The sequence below is a fragment of the Podarcis vaucheri genome (assembly GCF_965113315.1).
Source record: "Podarcis vaucheri genome assembly, chromosome: 9".
NCBI classification, from domain to species: Eukaryota; Metazoa; Chordata; class Lepidosauria; order Squamata; family Lacertidae; genus Podarcis; species Podarcis vaucheri.
In genome coordinates, this window is record NC_138767.1 from 13294691 (window position 1) to 13318558 (window position 23868).

At 45.1% G+C, this 23868-nt stretch overlaps 1 protein-coding gene across 2 annotated transcripts in view; it reads left to right on the top strand.

Moving 5' to 3' along the window:
* CFAP299 (cilia and flagella associated protein 299) overlaps positions 1–23578 on the top strand; it is a 335705-nt gene extending 312127 nt beyond the window's left edge. Inside the window, exons 5-6 of one of the 2 annotated variants that reach the window (XM_082236767.1) lie at positions 18831–18960; positions 23282–23578. In XM_082236767.1, coding sequence (XP_082092893.1) covers positions 18831–18960; positions 23282–23377 — 226 coding nt within the window. In that variant the 3' untranslated portion in view covers positions 23378–23578. The remainder of the gene's footprint in view (positions 1–18830; positions 18961–23281) is intronic. The other variant, XM_082236768.1, reaches the window with a different exon arrangement.
* The last annotated feature ends 290 nt before the right edge of the window (positions 23579–23868 follow it).

Sequence of the window (23868 nt, forward strand, 5' to 3'; positions counted from 1 at the left end):
GCACACACATTTCCCCTTACTTTTTAGGAGGGAAAAAGTGATTCTTATAGAGCAAAAAATACTGTAGTTTTTGATGATGTGTTGCTTATTTTTAAAGATTTTATCCAGAGTCACAGTAACTTGCCTTAACTCTACAAATGAAGTATAAATTACAAATCTGTCAAGGGACAGTTCTGATAAACCCACTTGCAGTTCATTGAAAACCAAGAGAGCCAGTATAGATCAGATGGTGGCACTTTGGACTTGAACCTGGGAGATTCAGGGCTGTTGGAGGAGCTAATGAATCACACGGGCCAATTTCTGAGCAAGTATGTTTATGATTGGATTGTCACTGTGTCTCCCAGTGTTAGGCAAAACACCTTACGGTTGCATGCAGCTTTAATTAGAAGAACAGCCTTCTGAGACTTGCAGGTGCCTTTCACTGATTAGAATTAAGTCCCATGCTCAATTAATACACCCGCTTGATAATCCTAGAGGCTATTCTGATTTAAAATTGAACTATCCAGATCAGGCATGCCCAACCTGTGGCCCTCCATATGTTTTGGCCTACAACTCCCATGATCCCTAGCTAACAGGACCAGTGGTCAGGGATGATGGGAATTGTAGTCCAAAACATCTGGAGGGCCAAAGGTTGGGGGTGCCTGATCCAGATCATAGCTGGCACTATAGACCACATCTTTGAGAAGAGAGACAGGCACCATTTTGCCATAGGTCAATCAAGATGTAAGATGTCTTACACCAGGCTTCCTCAACCTTGACCCTCCAAATATTTTTGGCCTACAACTCCCATGATCCCTAGCTAGCAGGACCAGTGGTCAGGGATGATGGGAATTGTAGTCTCAAAACATCTGGAGGGCTGAGGTTGAGGAAGCCTGCCTTACACCAATATGAAATTTGGATGCTTGGCTGCAGTGGATGGCTTCACACTACAAACAAACTAGAACGTGTCATATTAAATCCTGGTGTGTTGTCCTCCATTCAGAGCTTGAGTTCTAGTCCCCCAAAGTTAAAGATGTGTATGCGAACACAGAGCAGGGACCATTGAGACATTTAGCTACTGAAACATCTTACATTTTTCTTAGAACTGTATTGACGGTTGGCCAGAGGTTTCTATTCTTCTCTAGGCACTTTTGAAATTTCACTGGTCTTATTGAAATTTGTTTCGCTTTCCTTGGAATTTCTCAGATGTTTTGCCAAGTCAACAACTTTTGGATTTGCCTCGAAATGTTCCTTCAGGTGAAATTAAGCAGCTTGAAAGGAAAGCTTCAATTAATGAACTAATTGAGAAAGCACAGTTGTTTCAGTGGGGGCTTTTTTGGACATCACCAGGGGTCAGCAAACTTTTTCAGCAGGGGGCCGGTCCACTGTCCCTCAGACCTTGTAGGGGGCTGGTCCATATTTTGAAGGGGAAAAAATGAACGAATTCCTATGCCCCACAAATAACCCAGAGATGCATTTTTAATAAAAGGACACATTCTACTTATGTAAAAACACGCTGATTGCCAAACCGTCCATGGGCCAGTTTGAGAAGGCAATTGGGCTGGATCCGGCCCCTGGGCCTTAGTTTGCCTACCCATGACCTATAGCAATGGACCAAGCTAAGGAGAGGGCATTCAAGCTACTAAATGCTCACCCTGACCCCACCAAGGCACCTTTTCTATTTCAAAATCCTCACCTTTTTTTTAATGCTCTCAGTCAGTAGAGGTCTCAGTCTATTGTTTGATGTTTTAAATGCCTGCATAATCTCATCTTCCACCGCTGCATTTTTGGTGACATACTTAACAAAGAGTGAAACAGCCAGGATTCAGATTCCGTATCTAAGGAGATATTCAAATTGGATGCAGGTGTGGTTGCTTTACAATGTACATGGTCCTTATCACACTTACGTTCTGAACAAGTGCTTGTAGGTGTGGCGAGGTCAGCACTGTGTTATGTAGGTCATCCCAAACTCAGGCTGATGAAACTGCTACATCACACCAATGGCCAAGTTTCCCAGGGGACCTTTTCATTTGGTGTAAATATATTTATATATAGAGAGAGAGATAACTTTTTGAGAGGAGTGAGGACATTTTGTATGAAACATTCAACAGTTACTGCAAATTAAGAGCTTAAGAAGAGGCCAAAGATCCATCTCATCCAGCTTCTTCTTCTTCTTTGGCGATCACTTGTAGCCGAGTAAACACGGTTTTAACAGTGAGTCCATAGGTGACTGTGGAAGCCAATTCTGGATCCACACATCCTTCCACAGTGGGGACATTGGTTTCCGGGCGGGAGTTGATCATGGTGTGGATTTGCCAAGCGTGCCTTCCTCTTAGCACATTTCTCCCTTGTGTCCTGAGTTTGAGTGTCTTCAAAGCCCATGACACCTTTGGTAAAGGCTGTTCTCCAATTGGAGCGCTCGCAGTCCAGTGTTTCCAAATTGTTGTTGTTTATACTACATTCCAGTGAGTACTCAGGGCTGATTTCCTTAAGAATGGATGCATTTGATATTCTTGCAGTCCATGGGACTCTCAAGAGTCTCCTCCAGCACCATAATTCAAAAGCATCAATTCTTCTGCAATCAGCCTTCTTTATGGTCCAGCTCTCACTTCCATACATCACTACTGGGAAAACCATAGCTTTAACTATACGGACCTTTGTTGGCAAGGTGATGTCTCTGCTTTTTAATATGTTGTCTAGGTTTGCCATCGCCTTTCTCCCAAGGAGCAGGCGTCTTTTAATTTCGTGATTGCTGTCACCATCTGCAGTTATCATGGAGCCCGAGGAAGTAAAATCTCTCACTGCCTCCATTTCTTCCCCTTCTATTTGCCAAGAGGTGATGGGCCCAGTGGCCATGATCTTCGTTTTTTTGATGTTGAGCTTCAGACCATATTTTGCTCTCTCCTCTTTCACCCTCATTAACAGGTCATTTAATTCCTCTTCACTTTCTGCCATCAAGGTTGTGTCATCTGCATATCTGAGGTTGTTGATATTTCTTCCTGCGATCTTAATTCCGGCTTGGGATTCATCCAGCCCAGCCTTTTGCATGATGAATTCTGCATATAAGTTAAATAAGCAGGGAGACAATATACAGCCTTGCCGTACTCCTTTCCCAGTTTTGAACCAATCAGTTGTTCCATATCCAGTTCTAACTGTAGCTTCTTGTCCCACATAGAGATTTCTCAGGAGACAGATGAGTTATCAGTCCAGTGTTTCTCAACCTTTTTCCAACCATGGCCCCCTTCTGACCTTTTTTCCTTCCTGTGGCTCCCCTGCCCCACCAGTAGAAAGGTTGAACATGTTTTATTTATAATTTATACAAAATACAATTTATATATCTACAGTCATACCTCGGGATAAATATGCTTCAGGATAAGTATTTTTGGGTTGCACTCCACGGCGACCCGGAAGTAACGGAGCACGTTACTCCCGGATTTCTCCGCTTGCACAGACGGTCAAAATGATGTCACGCGCATGCGCGGAAGCGGTGAAACGCAAACCGTTTTGGGATGTGAATGGGGCTCCAGAATGGATCCCGTTCACATCCCGAGGTACCACTGTATATCTGTACATACATACATACATACATACATACATACATTCACTTTACGTATTTCTCAATTAATGTGACTTTTACGTTTGATGGCCAGAAACAAGCCTCCACAGCAGAAAAAAAACAAGCTTGCCACATCTTCCATGTAACAGGCTTTTAGGTATTTGAAGATGGCTATCATATCTCTTCTCAGTAGCCAAACAGATACCCATAATGGGAAGACTGCAAGCAAGACTTGAGCACAACATTGCTCTCCCCACCCACATCCCAGAAACTGGCATTTAGAGGCATGCTGATAGTTTCCTCAGCCCCTTTACATCCCATCTCCCTTCCTTAGCCCCTTCATGCACCAGCGTCCCCTCTACTTGCTCATCAAGACACCCCCCTCGTCTGCTTCCAGCACTTCCTTGAAATAAACCACACCTGCAGAACACCTCCTAGACCATCACAGCCAGTGCCGGATTTACGTATAAGCTAAACAAGCTATAGCTTAGGGCCCCACTCTCTTGCAGCCCCCCAAAAAATTTTAAAGAAAAACAACCTGGATCTATATTTCCAAAATATAAGATAAAAAACAAATAAAATAAAACTTACATACAGCGACAGTGTTTTGTGTTGATTAGGCTCCTATGATGTAAGTAATGGGCTCCGCCTGCTAGGCTGCTGCCTAAAATATCACTGGTTTGCTCATTTCTACATATAGGGTGCTTACATTCTGCATGTGCAAATGACTTTAGATACCTATTAGGTCCATAAATTCCATATAGCATATATTCAACACAAAAAACAGCGACTATTTGTTGTTGACAAAGGACAGCTGGACATATAAAGGGTCCCATTACCTTCAGTAGCTTAGGGCCTCATCGAACCTAAATCTGGCCCTTACCACAGCCAGTCTTTTCCCACCCCACCATACGTCCCTCTTTCTACTTCTAACTTTCCCTCCCAGCAACGTTTCTTCCCTCCGATGTGCTCCTTTATCACATGCAATGTGTGTTTTTCTCTGTAGTGACAGGTGACGGGCGTTGGGTTATTTTTATTGTGGTGTTTCAATTGCACAAAAGGCTGTACCTCTCATGCATGCACATGCACACACACACAAACACACCCATTGCCTATGGTTAGTCCTCAGGCGCCATAAAAATAGTAATTATCGTCATCGAGATCTTGTTTTGTTTGTTAATTTTATTTTTCTTAGGGATATTGAAGGTTGGCACAGCCCAAGGCAAGGTGTTTGGCTGCACCTTCTCCTCTCTTCCTTCTCTTGAGGAGACTTTGTGGCTGGGCTACCAGTGTTTTCTGCAGTCCAGGGATTGATTACTGGTTCTGAGGCAGCCGTGGGTAATTGCCTCTCTCATTTTAGTGTGCGGCTTGGCTAACTCAATTGAGTCATTTGGGGCAATCTGTCTGCAGATATGTTTGACAGGCGCTGCTTCCTTGCAGCACAGCATAATGTATATGATGAGGATTTAGAGCAGGGCCTGAGCTTTCTGGCAGGACACGGGAAAAGTCTCCTTCTCTGTGTGCTTTTATTTGTATGATTGCCTCTGTGTGCTTATATGAATGTATGGCATATGGGTCAGAAATGTGTAAGCTTTTCCCAACCTCTTGCCCTCCAGTCTATTTTAAACTACAACTCTCATCATCTCTTCGTTGGGTGAGTCCAACAACTGTGCAAGGTTGAAATTGTGCAAATCAATTGTACGCAATTGATAAGGAAAGTCCCCTTCAGCTCATCGAGAGTTGAAATGCTATATTTTCCACTGTGCTCTACCTGTATTTTAATGGGATTGGCATTTTCAGATTTGGATCAGGCCCATTTCTTTAAAAAAATAAATAAATAGCAAAGGTCATCTTTAAATTTCACTTCTCTTCCCTATCTTGTTTCAGTAGCTTATCCGTCAGTGCGATAAAAACCAATCTGAGCCTGCGGGTTTGTGCGCAGAATAGTTTTGCAGTGTTTACCATGTGTAAATTAAACACTAACCAGCTGTCCTCATGTTACTCATGCTGGAGGCTAGCTGCAGTTAAGATTCGTGCTTACCTCTCTGCCTCCAGCCCCAGCTCGGGAGGAGGCTATAACCTGGGGACAAATTGCACTGTATACATAAGCCTTAGGCCTGCGGCTTTGAAATGCAACGAGGGATACGCACAACTCCAAATAACATCAAAAGAAGCTGTGTGTGCTTTTGCTGAAAACCAGTGTTCCATCTACCCCACCCCTGTTCTTTCTGGGTTTTGGGGGGTGAAAGCAGAACCCAAACCGGAGAGGGAGGCTCCATGCTGTGGCTTCAGGGATATTGGGACTCCATGGAGAGAGATGGCAAGATCAAAAAGGAACAATGCTGACAGGAGCTGTACAAAACCCTTTGATCTGAAAGCTGCTCCAGCACGCCACTCAATATGTTAAATAAAATCAAGGCTGAAAGCCAATCTCTATAGCACCCCACTGGACACCTCCCACCTTTTTAATAAGAAGATATTGCCATTAATCTTCCCCCCTCTGTTTACGTGGCAGGGTTCTCTGGAGGAAGACACACCTGGCAGTGTGCGTCTGTGAATCCTCACTTTGCTGGCGCCGGTGCAGGATTTGGCCATCTCCGAGTATTACCATTTCCTTGGGTTATTAAAATCCAATGGAAAGCTGATGTAAGAGCGTTGTAGTGTGACACATGACTTGACTGATTAAGATCTGTCACGTAGGGTGTATTTGTTGACTAAGGTTGCAGCCAAGGCTTTTTAATTTGAGGGTTTATGAAACCACACAGCAAAGGGTAGTCAAATCCAAGAATGTCTTTCGAGCGAGCCCATTTGGATAACAGCATAATGAGCAATTAAAACTAAGAAGGAAAATGCTGCTTTAAAAAAAACCAGTGTAAATGAATTGGGTAGCCAAGCTGTCTTATCTGAAGCCACGAGTACAGTATGTTGTTGGTTTGGCTCTATCCAAAGACTCCAAAAACACCCAATTAATCAGCACAAGTCAGGGATCTTCCAAAGGCTCAAGTATTTGAATGGTTTGATCTAACAGTATTTCTAAAGGATTTGGAATTCCAACTCTGTGGGTTTTTTTTTAAATGATATTTATTAAAGTTTCAAAGGAAAAAAAATTACATAGATAAAAAAGAAGAAAAAAGACAGAAATAAGAATAAAAGAAAAATACAAAATACAAAAAACAGATAAAAAAACACTTTAAAAAAATACATCAATCTTTCCACCTTACATTCATTTCCTTGCTTCTGGAATTCCAACTCTGCAGCCTCCTGAGTCTTTCTCTGTTGCCTGTTTGAAGGCTGCCCAGGCACTGTGAGACAGCAGAGGAGCTTACCCCATGATAGTCAGAAATACCAGACCCACGTTGGCATCGCTACAGATCAGCTCGTGGCGACACGGCAAACAAGAGGAGGTGCTTAACAGAGTAAAAGTGCAGAAGAGGGTGACCGTAAACAAGGGCACCTCACCACACTGACGGGCTCTTAGCCCTTGTATAAAGGTAAAGGGACCCCTGACCATTAGGTCCAGTCGTGGTCGACGCTGGGGTTGCGACGCTCATCTCGCTTTATTGGCCAAGGAAGACGGTGTACAGCTTCCGGGTCATGTGGCCAGCATGACTAAGCCGCTTCTGGCGAACCAGAGCAGCGCACGGAAACACCGTTTACCTTCCCGCCGGAGCAGTACCTAATTATCTACTTGCACTGGTGTGCTTTCGAACTGCTAGGTTGACAGGAGCCGGGACTGAGCAACGGGAGCTCACCCTGTCGCGGGGATTCGAACCGCTGACCTTCTGATCAGCAAGTGCTAGGCTCTGTGGTTTAACCCACAGCGCCACCCGCATCCCTTCAGCCCTTGTATAGGATAACCTTAAATTACATCTCAAACACAGCCTAAGGCTGCAACTATATTCTGCGTTAAAGGTGTGGCTGATGAAAACAGCACTTGTGCATTTAATTATCCCATCCTCCATAAACCCTAGGACAACTCACCCATCTTCTGCCCACCTCCCCAGCAGTGGCATTTGGTGACACAGAGCAAGTAGCAGCAGCTGTGTTGGTTTTGTGTTCCAGCTGCAACTGCTGGCTCTCAGCTGGATGCTGCTCTCGAAGGCCTCTCAACACCCCGTAGCTTTCGGAGGGGCACAAGAAGCTGTGGCAGGAAAGGGAGCCCTGGAAAATCCCAGTGCATGTCTGATTTTGAGATTCTGGCAGGGGCATTGCATGGGACTTTTTAGCAGCTTGGGGCAAACGTTTATGTAAAATGTGCATATTGTAGTTTGCATACAGAGCTGCAAATTAAGATGTTGGAGTCTCACCAGCACTGAATTTTTCAGTGCCAAAGACTTGGGGTACCCACCTCCTGACAACAACCCTGGAACATGGCCAGAATGTTTTCTTTTAGCCCATATTTGTAGTCTGATAACTAAACCCATTGATTCATCTGCTATATGGCAAGTACTTCTGTTTTCTTTTCAGTGTTTTCTAGTACGTGAGAGCAGCAATTCCCCCATCTCCTCCTGCTCCTCTTTTCTGCAAGCTGAAAAATACCAACTCCCCGCAGCCTTCCCTCACAGAAAGAAGTCTTCTAAAAACTGTTTTTGCCCATCCTTTTCACACACACCCCTTCTGAATCCTTCCCAATGAGACAACAGCCCTTTAAAAGTTGCTCAGACTTGGAAAAATAACAGACAGCTGCAAGGCCATCTTGCTTTTTTACAAGCAAGACAAGAAAATTAAAAACTTGCACTATATTCACTATTGTAAACATTGGACAGCTGCTGTTATTTCAACTAGGTATGCCCAGTGTTGCTAAACAGATACCGAAACCCAGTATTGCAAACTGCTTTCATGGCGTAAAATGCTCCTCTGAATTCTGAAGATGTGCATTACCTGGTGTGTATGCCCTTACATCCCTCTGAAGTAAGCAGGAATATCTGCCCTGAAAAACTGATGGGCTGAATCCAACCTCTGTGCAATGCTCCTCCTTGTGCTATTTGGCAAAGCCAGGAATGGTGCCAGCAAAAATGATTATATAATAGCAGTCAGATATCAGAAAGCCCGATGGGTCTGCTTCACGTTTCTCATCTCCGTTGCCCTCCTTTCTGTCTGCTGTCACCACCCTGTTCTTTCACCACTCGCTTGAGAGAAGGCAGTAGTTTCAATGATGGGAGGTGGGAAGTCGAGCCGGATGACTGACATCATAAACTCGTGGAACCACAAAGTGAAAAAAGCTGTTGAGCCATCATTGTTTGTAATTAGCTTTTGACTGGATTCCCATTCTGCTATAGGGAATAGTTTTATCTGGATGCATTTGTGTGGGTGGGGAGAGAAACTCGGAGAACCGAAGTGGAGGAACTCTTCTTGGCTTGGTGAAAGAGATTGAGAGAGACAGAAAAGGGAACAGGATTTAAATAACGCAGTGTGCCACTGGGCGGATCAGCCATAGCCATCTCGACAGCGTTCTGCTGTTTAAAACGGCAGGTACCACCTCATTCATTTATATACACATATTACATCTAGAGGGATGCGGGTTAAACCACAGATCCTAGGACTTGCTGATCAGAAGGTCGGCTGTTCGAATCCCCGCAACGGGGTGAGCTCCTGTTGCTCGGTCCCTGCTCCTGCCAACCTAGCAGTTTGAAAGCACGTCAAAGTGCAAGTAGATAAATAGGTACTGCTCCGGCGGGAAGGTAAACGGCATTTCCGTGCGCTGCTCTGGTTCGCCAGAAGCGGGTTAGTCATGCTGGCCACATGACCCGGAAGCTGTACACCGGCTCCCTCGGCCAATAAAGGGAGTTGAGCGCCGCAACCCCAGAGTTGGCCACGACTGGACCTATTGGTCAGGGGTCCCTTTACCTTATTACATGTAGAGACCAACCTTCTGAGGAGTTCAGGGCATGGTATATATGGGATATTCCATATATACCCATGGCATAAGATGGCATTATCCCATTTGGTTCTTCACAGACCACTGAGCTTCATGGCCGAACTAGGATTCGAACCAGGGCCTGCTCACCCCACATTCAACAAAGGATCCATTATGCCCCACTGGCTCTCTGTTTGTATAAGCTACCTGGAACATTCCTAATTTGTAATTTTGGTCTATTCGCTGTAGTGTTACATTGCCAAGAGGCTTACGTTTTAATGGCACATAGCTTTAATCTACCAATTTACTAATTTGGCAATTAGTTTTAATTTGGCAAAGCCATTATGGTGTTTCGGTAGTCTTTCATTCTAGAAATGGTTCTAACAATTACTTAAACAAACAAACAAACATGATAGGGTGCTTACCTGGGAGCAGGTAAGGGCCAAAGCCTGGTGTTTGCAGCAGTAGACTTGCCCGCTGATCCAGACGTCTGAATAAGCAGATCAGCCTATTCCAGCAACTTACTATTTCAGGTATGTAGACTATGCAGCATTGAGCAATGCCCACTGGCCAGCTGCAAGGGTAATGCTTCTTTTATTGTGAAGGGAAATGGCTGAGGCTGTTGCAGGCTGTGGAACTGCATGCTGACCCAGATGTCTGAATAAGCAGGTCAGCCTATTTCAGCAACGTTGCTGAGTTTCCTTCCCTCAGTTATTCCTGCGCTGTTATTTGCATGTGTGTACTGCACATGTGTGCAAAGAGCATCGCACTTGGTGAGGTGGTCACATAACAAGGAACCATAAACACACCAAGAGCAAAAAAGAAATTAAATTAAAAGCAATAAGGACCAGTGCCAGGAACACCCATGTCTCCTCCTGCAACGTTGATGTTAAGAGATTTCTTGAAATATAAAGCAGTATGCAAGTTCAATAAATAAGTAATATAACTACGTGGCGCCTTTCTCAGACACCAGAGAAGATAGGAGACAGGCAAGTGCTCCGATATTTGGCATCCTTCAAACAGAGAAGGAAATATTTAAGTAGTTCTTCCTAGCCCAAGTTTGCATTGGGGCATAAATATATTATATGATTGCTCTGATTAGCATAGATATCTTGGAGTTAAATGCATTTGCTAATATAGCTGAAATTACTGTAAATAAATTGTTAATCTGCAGAAGAAAACACCAGAGGAGCAATTTATGTCTTCTATTCCCAGCCCATTCTGATGACATTGATAAGTAAATTGTGGAAATTAGGTACGTGTGAAAATAGGTTCTTGAGATGCTCCTGAAATTGACAGAAGCAGTTGTAACCTGAGGCTTGTTTTGGTCAATTACCACTGTCAGTTGGTTGGCAAAACTTCTGTTGTTTACAAGGTAAGGTGAGGATGAAGTATGATAGCTAGCCAGCTTAGTTGGCCTTGAAATTGAACAGAAAGTGTTGGAATTTTTGTGCCACGAGACTTGTTTCAGTTTCCAGCTGGCTGCCATGAAAGGCAACTTTCGCTGATAAACGTTGGAAATTGTGGAGAAAATTTGCTCATTTTGGCACTTGGACATCCACAAAATAGGTTGCATTGGCCAAGTCATACTCAAGAGTAGACCCTTTGAAAACAAGGGGTCACGTCTAACTTCATTCCGTCGATTCATTTCAATCTGAGTAGGGCTTCTAGTTGGATCCAACCTATTGTCCATGCCAGGGTGGAGAAACCTGTTTCAGCCCAAGGACCACATTCCCTAGTGGGCAAGTTTCTGGGGGGGCTGTGTGCCTGTGGTGGGTGAGGTCAGAGGCAAAACTGGATGGAGCAATGGATTCAGCTCTTAACTTTGTGCAAAGGGCTGCATTCCAGCCACACATACGTCAGAAGAGGAGGAGGAGTTTGGATTTGATATCCCGTTTTATCCCGGGATCACATTCATCCAGTGCTTTACCAACTGCACTGGCTCCCGGTGGAGTACAGGGTCAGGTTTAAGGTACTGGTTTTGACGTTTAAAGCCCTATGCTGCCTAGGACCCTCGTACCTACGGGACCGCCTCTCCTGGTATGCCCCGTGGAGGACCTTAAGGTCCACAAATGACAACACTTTGGAGGTCCCAAGTCGCAAGGTGGTTAGACCGGTCTCAACTAGGGCCAGGGCCTTTTCAGTACTGGCCCTGACTTGGTGGAACACTCTGTCACAAGAGACTAGGACCCTTTGGGACTTGACACCTTTCCGCAGGGCCTGCAAGACAGAGCTGTTCTGCCTGGCCTTTGGTTTGGACTTAGTCTGACCCTTATGTTTCCTTCCCCTTATGGTTTTGATCTATGGGCTACTATTAAAATGAGGCTGCATTTTAAATTGTATTTTTAACCTGTATTTTAAATTGGTTCCCCCCCTCCCTTATGATTTTATTGTAATTTTACTGGTGTTAGCTGCCCTGAGCCTGGCTCTGGCAGGGGAGGGTGGGGTATAAATAAATTATTATTATCATTATCATTATTATCACTACCCTAAGGAGTCTCAAAGCAGCTCTCAATCTCCTTTCCCTTCCTCCCCCACAACAAACACTCTGTGAGGCTGAGAGACTTCAGAGAAGTGTGACTGGCCCAAGGTCACCCAGCAGCTGCATGTGGAGGAGCAGGGAAGCGAACCCGGTTCACCAGATTACAAGTCCACTACTCTTAACCACTACACTACACTATATACTTCTCCAACCAGACAGGTGAGCAAGAGGCACAGGACAAGCGCGCACAGGACATGATCAGGACAAGGGCACATTCTAGCCAAGCAAAAGCACCCAAGGAAGTTGAAAAGTAGGGCCAGTGTGGGGTATGGCCTGGGCAAGAGCAGGGCCTGGGGAAAGTCCCTCCAATCCTGGTCCTACATGACACGCACTGGGCTACCCATGAATCTTTGGCTTCCTCAGATTCAGATTATTTTATTCATTTCACTGGAGGCTGATCTTAAATACATTTTACTCTGATTTTTGTATTTGCATTTGGAGCGGCTGTTTTCACCCTGAAAGGCGTTTTAAAACTGCTTTTCCATTGTTATCTTTTCAGCTTGTCTTTATTTTTTTGTCGCTCAGGACAATTTGATTCACTCTGGAAAAATAACAGGCCTTGTTGTAGCACCAACTTCAACCCAAGAATCACTACAGCCCTAATGCAACTAAATCTAATTTGGATTAATAGAATTAGAGATGCCTTTTAAATGCTTTAAATCTCCCTGACAGAGAGGGGGGGGGAATGCTATCAAATTGACAGCAATGAATGCCAAAGCGTTTTAAATATTTCCTGCGTAGATTTCTTCTTCTTATTATTATTATTTTAATAGATTTCCAAATGTTCCAAAAAGTATTTGATACTCTTCAACAAGGGGTTCAGGTATGTGGACTATGCGACATTGAGCGGTGCCCACTAACCAGCTGCAAAAGGAATGCTTCTTTTATTTTCAAGGGAAATGGCTGAGACTGTTGCCATGCTTAATGAGCAGAGTGTTGTCCTTTGCAAAGCTGGAGAGAAGAATGCAAAGCAGTCTTATCTCCACACTGACCAGCTAGGAAGAATTTGGAGAGGGAGGCATGTTTGCCCCTCTGGGGCAGCTTGTGTTGGCTGAAGCACCAGGGAATCAGCTGAGACGTCTCCAGCTTGAGCAACAACATTGGACATTTTAGGGGTTCACCTGTGATGCTGCCCAGGGAAACCAACAAGGACCAAGACCTGGAAGAAAATGTATTTTCCATCTGGGGCAGTGATACAGGGAGGGGCATTCCACCCTACCAACCCAACAATTTAAAAAAGGATCTAGGAGTCTTGGTTGACCACAAACTTGACATGAGCCAACAGTGTGACGCGGGAGCTAAAAAAGCCAATGCAATTCTGGGCTGCATCAATAGGAGTATAGCATCTAGATCAAGGGAAGTAATAGTGCCACTGTATTCTGCTCTGGTCAGACCTCACCTGGAGTACTGTGTCCAGTTCTGGGCACCACAGTTCAAGAAGGACACTGACAAACTGGAACGTGTCCAGAGGAGGGCAACCAAAATGGTCAAAGGCCTGGAAATGATGCCTTATGAGGAACGGCTAAGGGAGCTGGGCATGTTTAGCCTGGAGAAGAGGAGGTTAAGGGGTGATATGATAGCCATGTTCAAATATATAAAAGGATGTCACATAGAGGAGGGAGAAAGGTTGTTTTCTGCTGCTCCAGAGAAGCGGACACGGAGCAATGGATCCAAATTACAAGAAAGAAGATTCCACCTAAACATTAGGAAGAACTTCCTGACAGTAAGAGGGATTCGACAGTGGAATTTGCTGCCAAGGAGTGTGGTGGAGTCTCCTACTTTGGAGGTCTTTAAGCAGAGGCTTGACAACCATATGTCAGGAGTGCTCTGATGGTGTTTCCTGCTTGGCAGGGGGTTGGACTCGATGGCCCTTGTGGTCTCTTCCAACTCTATGATTCTATGATTCTAACCCTGGTTTTTTCCTCCAGAAGCAAGGGGCAGACTCTGCAAATGGCAGAAACCTCCCCGTGCCCTGCATTCTCACCGCCCGCCTTGTTAGATAAATGGATGCCCTCGTGGCAGGCATCTCTCCACTACAGAACTGTCAGAAAATGGCAAGTACAGTGGTACCTTGGTTCTCAAATGCCTTGGTACTCAAATAATTTGGAACCCAAACTCTGCAAACCTGGAAGTAAGTGCTCCAGTTTGCGAACTTTTTTTGGAAGCCAAACGTGCCCCATTTTCAGTGTTACACTTCCAATTTGAGTGCCACGCTTCCATTCGGAGCAGCCTTTCTCAGCCTGTGGGTCCTCAGATGTTGTTGAACTACAACTCCCATCACCCCTAGCTAGCAAGGCCAGAGCTCAGGGATGATGGGAGTTGTAGTCCAACAACATCTGGGGACCCACAGGTTGAGAACCACTGGTTGGAGTGTTATGCTGAGGTCTGTCTGTTTTTGCTATTTATTTTGCGTTGTGTGTGTGTGTGTGTGTGGAACCCAGTTCAGCTATTGACTGACTGTGTGACTGCAGTACATTGTCTATTGCTTTCATTTTATGGATCAATGGTCTCGTTAGATAGTAAAATTCACGTTAAATTGCTATTTTAGGGGTTGTTTTAAAAAGTCTGTAATGGATGAATCCATTTTGCATTTCTTTCTATGGGAAAGCGTGCCTTGGCTTTGGAATGCTTTGGTTTTGGAACAGACTTCCGGAACGGATTAAGTTTGAGAACCAAGGTACCACTGTACAGGTGACTGTTGTAGCTCCATTATGTGCCAGTTGAGCATCTGGTGAAAACCCAAAGCCAGCCACATAATGGTTATACTCAGGCTTGCTTGTCGTGTCAAGAACGGGCTTGCAGAGGAGACTTTGATGCACCAGCAGTGCATGTGTGGGCCTGGGGTGCCCAGTGCACAAGCCCTCCAGGATGAAACCATGCTGCCATTCGCTGCATGCGTGTAGGAAACTTGGCAAATGAAGGAAGTGATTATTCTGCAGCTGATTAGGGGTTCTTTCCCCACAAGTCTAATTTATTTTTAATGACTGGGGGAAATCCTTCACCGAAGAGCTTTCTTCTTCCCTGTTTCAGAGCGAGAGGTGGAAAGCTTTTGCCAGATAGCATTCACCCCCCCCCTTCCTTCCGAGCACCTATCCAGTTGCACAATCTGGCTATTAGCTTTGCCGCTTTATGGTGAGTGAAAGAGATTGCAAAGCAGCAACGCTAGATGAAGAGATACATTCTATGTAACACCTGCAACCCCAAATGTGGCTTGCTAGTTCAAATCTATGTGTGAAACTGAGAGTGCACATCTGCACACAGAGAGATTGCCTCTTTGGTCTTTTTTAGCCCACAGTTTTCCCATGTCTGCCGTTTCTCTTTCTGGGAATATCACACTGCTTATCTCTAGGTTCTACTGATGTTTCACCCCAGTGCACCTTTCATGTAGGCCTCTCTTTTTCAGCACCACATATTTTCTGTTCCTCTTTCCCTCCTGTTCTTGCCTCCTCCACTTCTTCTGTACTTCAATTCCTGCTTTCAGTTGCTCTGTCCATTGGCTCCCTTTCCCAGAATTCAGCCTCCTTTTCTTCCCTTACTTCCGTATGCCTCCCATCCAAACTCACGTTTCACTACCCTCATATAAGCAGCACTGCCTAGCAAATGTTCTTTTGCTGCTGTTTCTGTGATGAGGACTTAGAATGGGTTTGCATATATAAGGACAAGAGCGCACCCACCTTCTATATGAGGTAGATCTGACTGAGAAGTACTGCCTACTTAAGTTACCAGCAACTGCCCCCACCCATATTATTCAAACACCTGTAATATGGGCGTATGAGGACTGAGACCTGCAATATTTACTTGTGGAGAAGAGACAGGCTTTAGCAAGCTCCTTTTAACTCCCCTAAGGTAGCTTCAGGATGAGCAGCCCAGTGAAATGGGTGAGATCAATCCTGTGATCTAGCAACATTAGTCAGCTTTAGACTTGTAATTCCAGATTTTATTAAATGAGTGAAGATGAGTGAGCAGGAGTGAGAAGCGTGGAAGAAGGAGGAAAAACAGTGAGTAATTTCTAGCTAACGTAGACTATTATCATCTCTAAGTTACCGTATTTTTCGCTCTATAAGACGCACCAGACCACAAGACGCACCTAGTTTTTGGAGTAGAAAAACAAGAAAAAAAATATTCTGAATCTCAGAAGCCAGAACAACAAGAGGGATCGCTGCGCAGTGAAAGCAGCAATCCCTCTTGCTGTTCTGGCTTCTGTGATAGCTGTGCAGCCTGCATTCGCTCCATAAGACGCACACACATTTCCTCTTACTTTTTAGGAGGGGAAAAGTGAGTCTTATAGAGCAAAAAATACGGTAGTTTCAGCAACTAGCATAAAACACAGCATTCTTGGCACATGCAAAGCCTGTTTTGAGGTTGAAGCGAACAAGCAGAATTCCCCAGGACAAAACCATGTTGTGGACCAAGAGGGGTGATGGTTGATGGGGGCAAATCAAGTCAAAAGGTGGTAAGCAGAACCACTATTGGCCCCACATATTTTCTGTAGGCCTCCAGTCTGACAGTTTACAGGGCGTCTGGACATGCTCCAATCAGAAAAGCTAAGGAGACCACAACAACCAGCCATATTTTCCATTTGGCACAAACTTCAGTAAGAGTTACAAATCAAACCATTGCCAGCCCCTCTTCAGCCTCCCTTGCAAAAAAATGAAAAATAATGCCCTGCCCTGTGCCACTCCACTAAATGAGGGAAGTTTCATTGGTTTTACTTCTTCTCCTTCTTGAACCCTCACTCCCTTATTGTCTCATCCCAGCCATTCCGACCATACACACTTGAGGGACGCCATGAATGTTCCTTCCTCCATACATCCTGGAGAAAATACCAAATTGCAATAAAGTTGTCATGGTCCAGTTCTTCATGTGAAGCTTGTAGATGGTTAGTTAGCTTCTCCACAGACTTTGCAACCATGCAAGTATCTCCAAGTCAGCCGTTCGCCATCTTGATGTGCTCAGAGGCACTTGTTTCCGTTTAAATATGTACGTAAGCAGCTGTTCTTGCCAACAGATTATGGGTGGGGTCAGGGCCGGATTTAGGTTTGATGAGGCCCTAAGGTAATGGGTAATGGGTAATGGGTGAAGGTAATGGGGCCCTTTATATGTCCAGCTGTCCTTTGTCAACAACAAATTGTCGCTGTTTTTTGTGTTGGATATATTCTATATGGTAATTGATGGACCTAATAGATATCTAAAGCCATTTGCACATGTTGCCATGCAACTAGTCCATGCAGAATGTAGGCACCCTATATATAGAAATGAGCAAACCAGTGATATTTTAGGGAGCAGGCTAGCAGGTGGGGCTCATTACTTACATCATAGGAGCCTCCACAACACAAAACACTGTTGCTGTATGTAGGTTTTATTTTATTTGTTTTTTATCTTATATTTTGGAAATATACATCCAGGTTGTTGTTTTTTTCTTTAAATTTTTTTGGGAGGCCCCAAGAGAGTGGGGCCCTGGGCTATAGCTTGTTTAGCTTGTACGTAAATCCGTCGCTGGGTGGGGTGGAAGGTCCGATCCACATAACTGCATACTGGGCTCAACAAATCCTATTGGCACCTCCAGAGTTCAAACTAAGACCTCACAGCCAGAGTTCTCCCCCCCCCCTCTGAAAACCTGACTCAATTTGCATGCAGATATTATGCAAATGTATGCCATGGGCCTCTGCCCCTGAGCCTAGAAATGTCCCTGTGGCATAGGTTATGTGAGGTGCATATAGACTAGGACAGGCAGAATAGACACATTAGCACAGGCTATTTACTGGAACTTGAGAAAGAGAATTCGGAAGGACTTCTGTCACATAGGATTAACTAAACACCTATTGTGCATTCAGACAAAGTACGGTATCTGTGTGTTTTGGTTTGCTTCCTTTTGCTATGCTTTGACAGAGGGAAGAATCTTTGGGCAGAGTTAGGCATTTCAACAGGGACAGAAGGGATAGGACTCAGCTTTCTGAAATCTTGCTTGCCTTCTGCACAGCAAGCCAGCCATGAAACTGCAGCAGCCTATCTAGTGGCTAGGGAGGCTTGCCACTGACAAGTAGCCAATGTTTTGACTGCCTTTTCAACATGATGTCTTGGAAGCTATAGGCATATCTGCAGAGTTTTCTTGGGGTTTCTGAGAGAGAAGAGAAAGAGTTAAATGAATTTGTGTTAATAGTGCAGACATGCCTTTTCCCCTCTGCCAGCATTCAAAGGGCTGGTCCTGACATGATGCCATTTTTCTCCACGGTAACGCTTTGAAATGATTCCCGTGGAGACATTCAGATGGAAAACATGAGTAACCGTTCATGTAGATTTCTTAGGATAAGAGCTAGAAGCAAGATACCAGGTTCACGGTGGCTGCTGCGCACAGGATTTCTAGTCCTGCTCTGGAACGACATATTATCGCCGAGATATTGCTGCTGATAAATACCATGGACCTGTGTCGCTTCATTCTGTCTGCTTGTAAATGCAAAATGTCACTGCATTGCAAGTTCCCCTTTCCATCACTCTCACTGATTGGCTGCTGCTTATAGGGGCATGGAACCCTAGGCACAATGATGCCATGACAAACATTTTGCTGTTGTAAATGTCACTGAGTGAATATGTGGCATTGTTGGAAAGCCACTCATGAATGACTGCTTGGAAGAGCGCAGAGGGAAGCAATGCAGTGGTGCAACCGGACGCCTTCATCTGCAACCCCGGCTGCAACAAAACATGTCTCCTCCGTGTCGGTGTCTACAGCCACAGCAGATGCTGCAACCTTCCAACAGTTTGACTTCACTCCCAAAGGCCCACACCTCCATTGTCTCCCGAGACAGGACAGTAGCTTTGGGGGCAGCACAAGGCTTGCACAACGTTGCAAACAGATGCTTTGCATTGTCTATTCTTTGGATTGTTGTTGTTTTTTACAGTTTCTACAACTGGGACAGGAATATCTGCTGCTTGAATTCAAGTCCAAATTACCAAGTGATTGCAGAAAATGTGTGCGGCCTCCTCTTCAAGAACAAGTCTGACAGGAAGGTCATCAATGTTGACCCCAAGGTAGCATTGCCACTTTTGTCATTTCCCTGAGACAACAAGCCTGTCTGTGTCAAACATCCATGCTTTTATTTTTACTACTCATTTCATGGATCAAGGGGCAATGTCTGGTTTTTGTCCTGTTAAGAAGTGATGTTCCATCATGACCGACATTTCTTATATTAGTTGGATATATGATGTTCTTCAAATGGGACATCTTGTAAATGCAGCCAAGGTAGAAACAATCATGTAAGCTATCGCATGAACATATGAATCTTAAGTACTGCTGAAATAAGGTCCATGTACTTTGGTTCTATCTGAAAGCAACAGATCTCATTGTGGGTAGGTCTTCCTGTAAAGCTGTAGGCCTCACAAGATGGAAATGTCATCTTTTAATTCTTTTTGAATGAGACTTTTTTCCCATGGATGACAGCAGTGGGCCTCAGTTTCATTAAGCATAAGGCATATCTAGAGAAGCATCTTAAACTCCCCAGATTCCCTTGGGCACTTCCTTATGTAATAGTGCAGTAATAATAGTTCAGTAATCCTGTGCAGAAACTGGGTGCACCTGCAGTCTTAGAGGCAACAACCAACCTACACAAAGCCAGCAGCACTTCTCCTTCGCTTATTGCAGTCTCTGGGAGCTTGGGATCAGGAGCTCGTGAACAGGACTTGCAAACAGGGGCGTTTGAAGGAAGGAGGAGAATTGGAGGGATTGGAATTGGAAGAGACTGAAGAGAGTGAGATTGTGTCTTTTGGAATAAGGTTGCTTGCTGTTTGGAGACTTGATTGTGAGTTTGTTTGTGGTTGTGGTCATGTGACAGCACATGGTCTGAAGGAGAGGGGCTGCTGCTGAAAGGAAGGAAGGCAGACTGAATGAGAAAGCGAGTTGAGCCAGCAGCAGGTCTACTTAGCTTCTTGCAGTCTCCGGGAGCTCATGACGAGGACTACCTGGTATTCCCAGGTAGTGCTGGGAACAACTCCTGCTTGAAACTGTGAAGTATTACAGCCTGTCAGTGTAGACAATATAATGGTCTGTCTCAGTATAAGGCAACTTCCTATATTCCTATTTTATGGGTAGGTTCAAGGCCAAGGGAACTGAGATAATGTATGGGTCCCCCAGCAAGCAGTGGGAAACTGGTCTCCTATGTTGCGCCCTTAGCACCCAAAAGTGTTGCTAAGAGGACTTAGAATCATAGAATTGTAGGGCAGGAAGGGACCCTGAGGTTAATTTAGTCCAATCCCCTGCAATGCAAACTTGGCCCTCCAGCTGTTTTGGGACTACAATTCCCATCATCCCTGACCACTGGTCCTGTTAGCTAGGGATGATGGGCGTTGTAGTCCAAAAACAGCTGGAGGGCCAAGTTTGCATTGCACTGCCCTATGGGGATCGAACCTGCAACCTTGGCATTATCGGCACCACGCTGTAGCCAACTGAGCTATCCAGAGTCATTACACCTCTTAAAACAAGCTACATACAAACCCACACTGGTTGTGCCCTCCTTACCCCACTGCAATGGCTCTATTTCAAGGCATTTCTCTCTCTCAGACAACCACATTTGACAAGCTGATTTTTCACTGTCTTCCACTTACTCCAGGTTACGACACCAAAACAGTTAAATGCTACATTACCTTCTTTTTACAAATTGGTTTAAATATTTTCAAAGAGTGTGCGTGGAATGTGGGGGGGGGGACTTAGGAAATCAGTTCCATATACTCCTGTTCCACGTGAATAGTATGCAATCTACAATTCTGTCACTGCATGGGTGGTGTGCCCCATTTCATCGCTTAAGTCGAAACAAAAAGGTGCCATCCCACTTTGCCCCCGCATCGAAGAATCCCTTACCTGGGTTGCAAAGCAGCAGCAGCAGCAGGTGCTGATGAAATCTTGCAAAGCACATGAGCAGTGGCGTAGCGTGGGTTGTCAGCACCCGGGGCAAGGCAAGTAATTTGCGCTCCCTAACCCGTGGATTTTAGCACTCGAGTCTCTTCCGCGCGCCCCCCCGATGTTGCGCCCGGTGCGGCCAGCCCCCCTGCACCCCCCACGCTGCGCCACTGCACATGAGATCTTACATGAGTCCTACAATGGACTGACCCAAGATTACACAGTGCGCTCTGTGCACTGGATTTCAGGCAATCCCCCCACTCCAGTAAAACAGCAGAGAAAAATGGACAAATGGCCGTGATTCAAACAAAGGTAAGCATTTTACGTCCCTTCGATTCCATTTGAAGAGAGGTAATAAAATGCTTACCTTTGATTGAAATAAATGGGACTTAAAATACCGGGATTTGTTTGAATCATATTGCTTTTTCCATTGCTTCTTTGCTGTCTTGGTTAAAGAGTTCCGTTATGAACAATGGCCCTCTGTTGTGATCTGAGTGTGTCCATCTGCAGTGATCTGAGTGAGTCCATCTGTTCTTCATTGTCCCTTTAAAAACGTTGCATCTTAAGTCCTTAGACTATAGATTGAATATGGCAAACACACCCATGCTTTGGTTCCTCTCAAAACCAACGCAGAGTAAGACGGGCAGTAATTTGTTTGGGTTTGCACAGAACAGCTCTCGGATGAGGGTTTCTTTGAAGTACTTCCCACGAAAGCTGGTTGCATATGAATAGCAACGGGACCAAATATCAAATTATACACATCTTAAAATGGGAGTGTGTTGGTTTGCAAGACATTTAAAAATGCATACCTAAAAAGAAGTGTATTTGGTTGCATTCAAAGTGGGTCACTGGTCTAACTTCCTGCAGCTGTGGAACATCTGTAACAAATAAGCAGATGCCCTATTGCTGTGTGAAATATATACTTTTAAGAATTGAGGACCAAATCAAGCACAGAGGGGGTTTCGGCTCTTTAAAGCCGTACACATTGCATTTCTAGCTTCCTTGTGTGTCTCTACTGCACAGAGGCATAAATACCCATGAAAATGGTCAAAATTGGATTCCTACACTGGAGTGTGTAATGGGCCGGGGAGGCTGAATTCCACAAAATGGATTTGTGAGACAAAGAATCACCACCCACTCAGGACCTATGGGGCAAGATGGAGGACTGGTAGTTTTGGGAGGTGATGCCTTTCCCCCCATAAAATCTAATGGAGACATTGAATGGAAAATAATATTTAGAAATGGTTGCTCCTCCAAATTAACCCTTCTCTACCAAGCCAGCTACTAGGGATGCGGGTGGCGCTGTGGGTTAAACCACAGAGCCAAGGATGTGCTGATCAGAAGGTCGGCGGTTTGAATCAGCGCGACAGGGGGAGCTCCCATTGCTCGGTCTCTGCTCCTGCCAACCTAGTAGTTCAAAAGCATGTAAAAGTGCAAGTAGATAAATAGGTACCGCTCCGGCAGGAAGGTAAACAGCTTTTCCGTGCGCTGCTTGGTTCACCAGAAGCGGCTTAGTCATGCTGGCCACATGACCCGGAAGCTGTACACCGGCTCCCTCGGCCAATAAAGCAAGATGAGCGCTGCAACCCCAGAGTCGTCCGCAGCTGAACCTAATGGTCAAGGGTACCTTTACCTTTACCAAGCCAGCTATGTGATGCTTACTAGAGAGGATAGAAGACAGCAGGTTGTAAACAGGGAGGCTGCAATACCCTCAAAGTGTGGACAATCGGCTCTCATTCCACTTGTAGCAGACAGCAGAATGAGTGTGTAGCACTTGGAGCCCCTTGACAGCTGCCTGCCCAACTTCCTAGCCATTATGCATCCAGGTAAAGGTAAAGGTACCCCTGACCGTTAGGTCCAGTCGTGACCGACTCTGGGGTTGTGGCACTCATCTCACTCTATGGGCCGAGGGAGCCGGCGTTTGTCTGCAGACAGCTTCCAGGTCATGTGGCCAGCATGACTAAGCCGCTTCTGGCGAACCAGAGCAGCACACGGAAACACCGTTTACCTTCCCACCGGAGTGGTACCTATTGATCTACTTGCACTTGACATGCTTTTGAACTGCTAGGTGGGCAGGAGCTAGGACAGAACAACAGGAGCTCACCCCATCACGGGGATTTGAACCGCCAACCTTCTGATTGGCAAGCCCTAGGCTCTGTGGTTTAGACCACAGTGCCACCCGCGTCCCTTATGCATCCGGAAGCTATTGCAAAGCAAACATTGCTTCTGGCTAGGCATTCCATGCAAATTGGGCCTTTCACAAGATCAAGCTCTCAAGGTAGACTTTGGAACAGAGGGCCAAAGTTGGCATGTTACGTGATGCATGTCATTGTGAGCTGGCAGTATTCCAGTGGTGCGTAACCTCCCAGGATCTCATGCCGCACAGATCGCAATGGTGTGAACTGAAAACATGTTTGATATGAGTTTCTGGTTTCTTTCTCGCCCTTGTTCCATCCTCAGGCTTATCCAGGGGACAACACAACACGGACTCCAATCGAAACGGACCTCTACCTGCAGGTGGTCATTTATGATCATGTCCTCAGAAGAAAGCTCTAAACGTCATTTCTGACGAGGAATAAATACACTGGAAGAAGTCTTTAATATGTATACCAGAGGTGGAGAGACAGAGAGAGAGAGAGAGGGTAGTTTATTCCAAGGACTAAATAGTCAAGGGTGCCTTAGGCTGTTAAGGAACAGTTACCAAATAGCACTTTTCCTGAGGTTGCTTATTAAAGAGATTTTGCCTTTGTTTTCCTATCTGCATAAGAGTGCTTTAAATCATTTTAGAACCCTAAAATACAGCGCCCCTTTAGAAACGTGTGTTAACTCAGTGCACAGTTACTTCTAATTACTTTTTAAACCACAGAATGCCTTCCACATTAGGGCTTTGTAAATGCCATTAAAGGGGAAGGAATGACAGGATCACACCTCTGGAAATGTGTGCAGGTTTGGGGGAATGCAACTTTTGGTGATGCATCAAATGTGGTGTGAATCAGAACAGGAGGAGGTGAAACTGAATTAACAAAATAAGATAGGGCAGGGTGGGG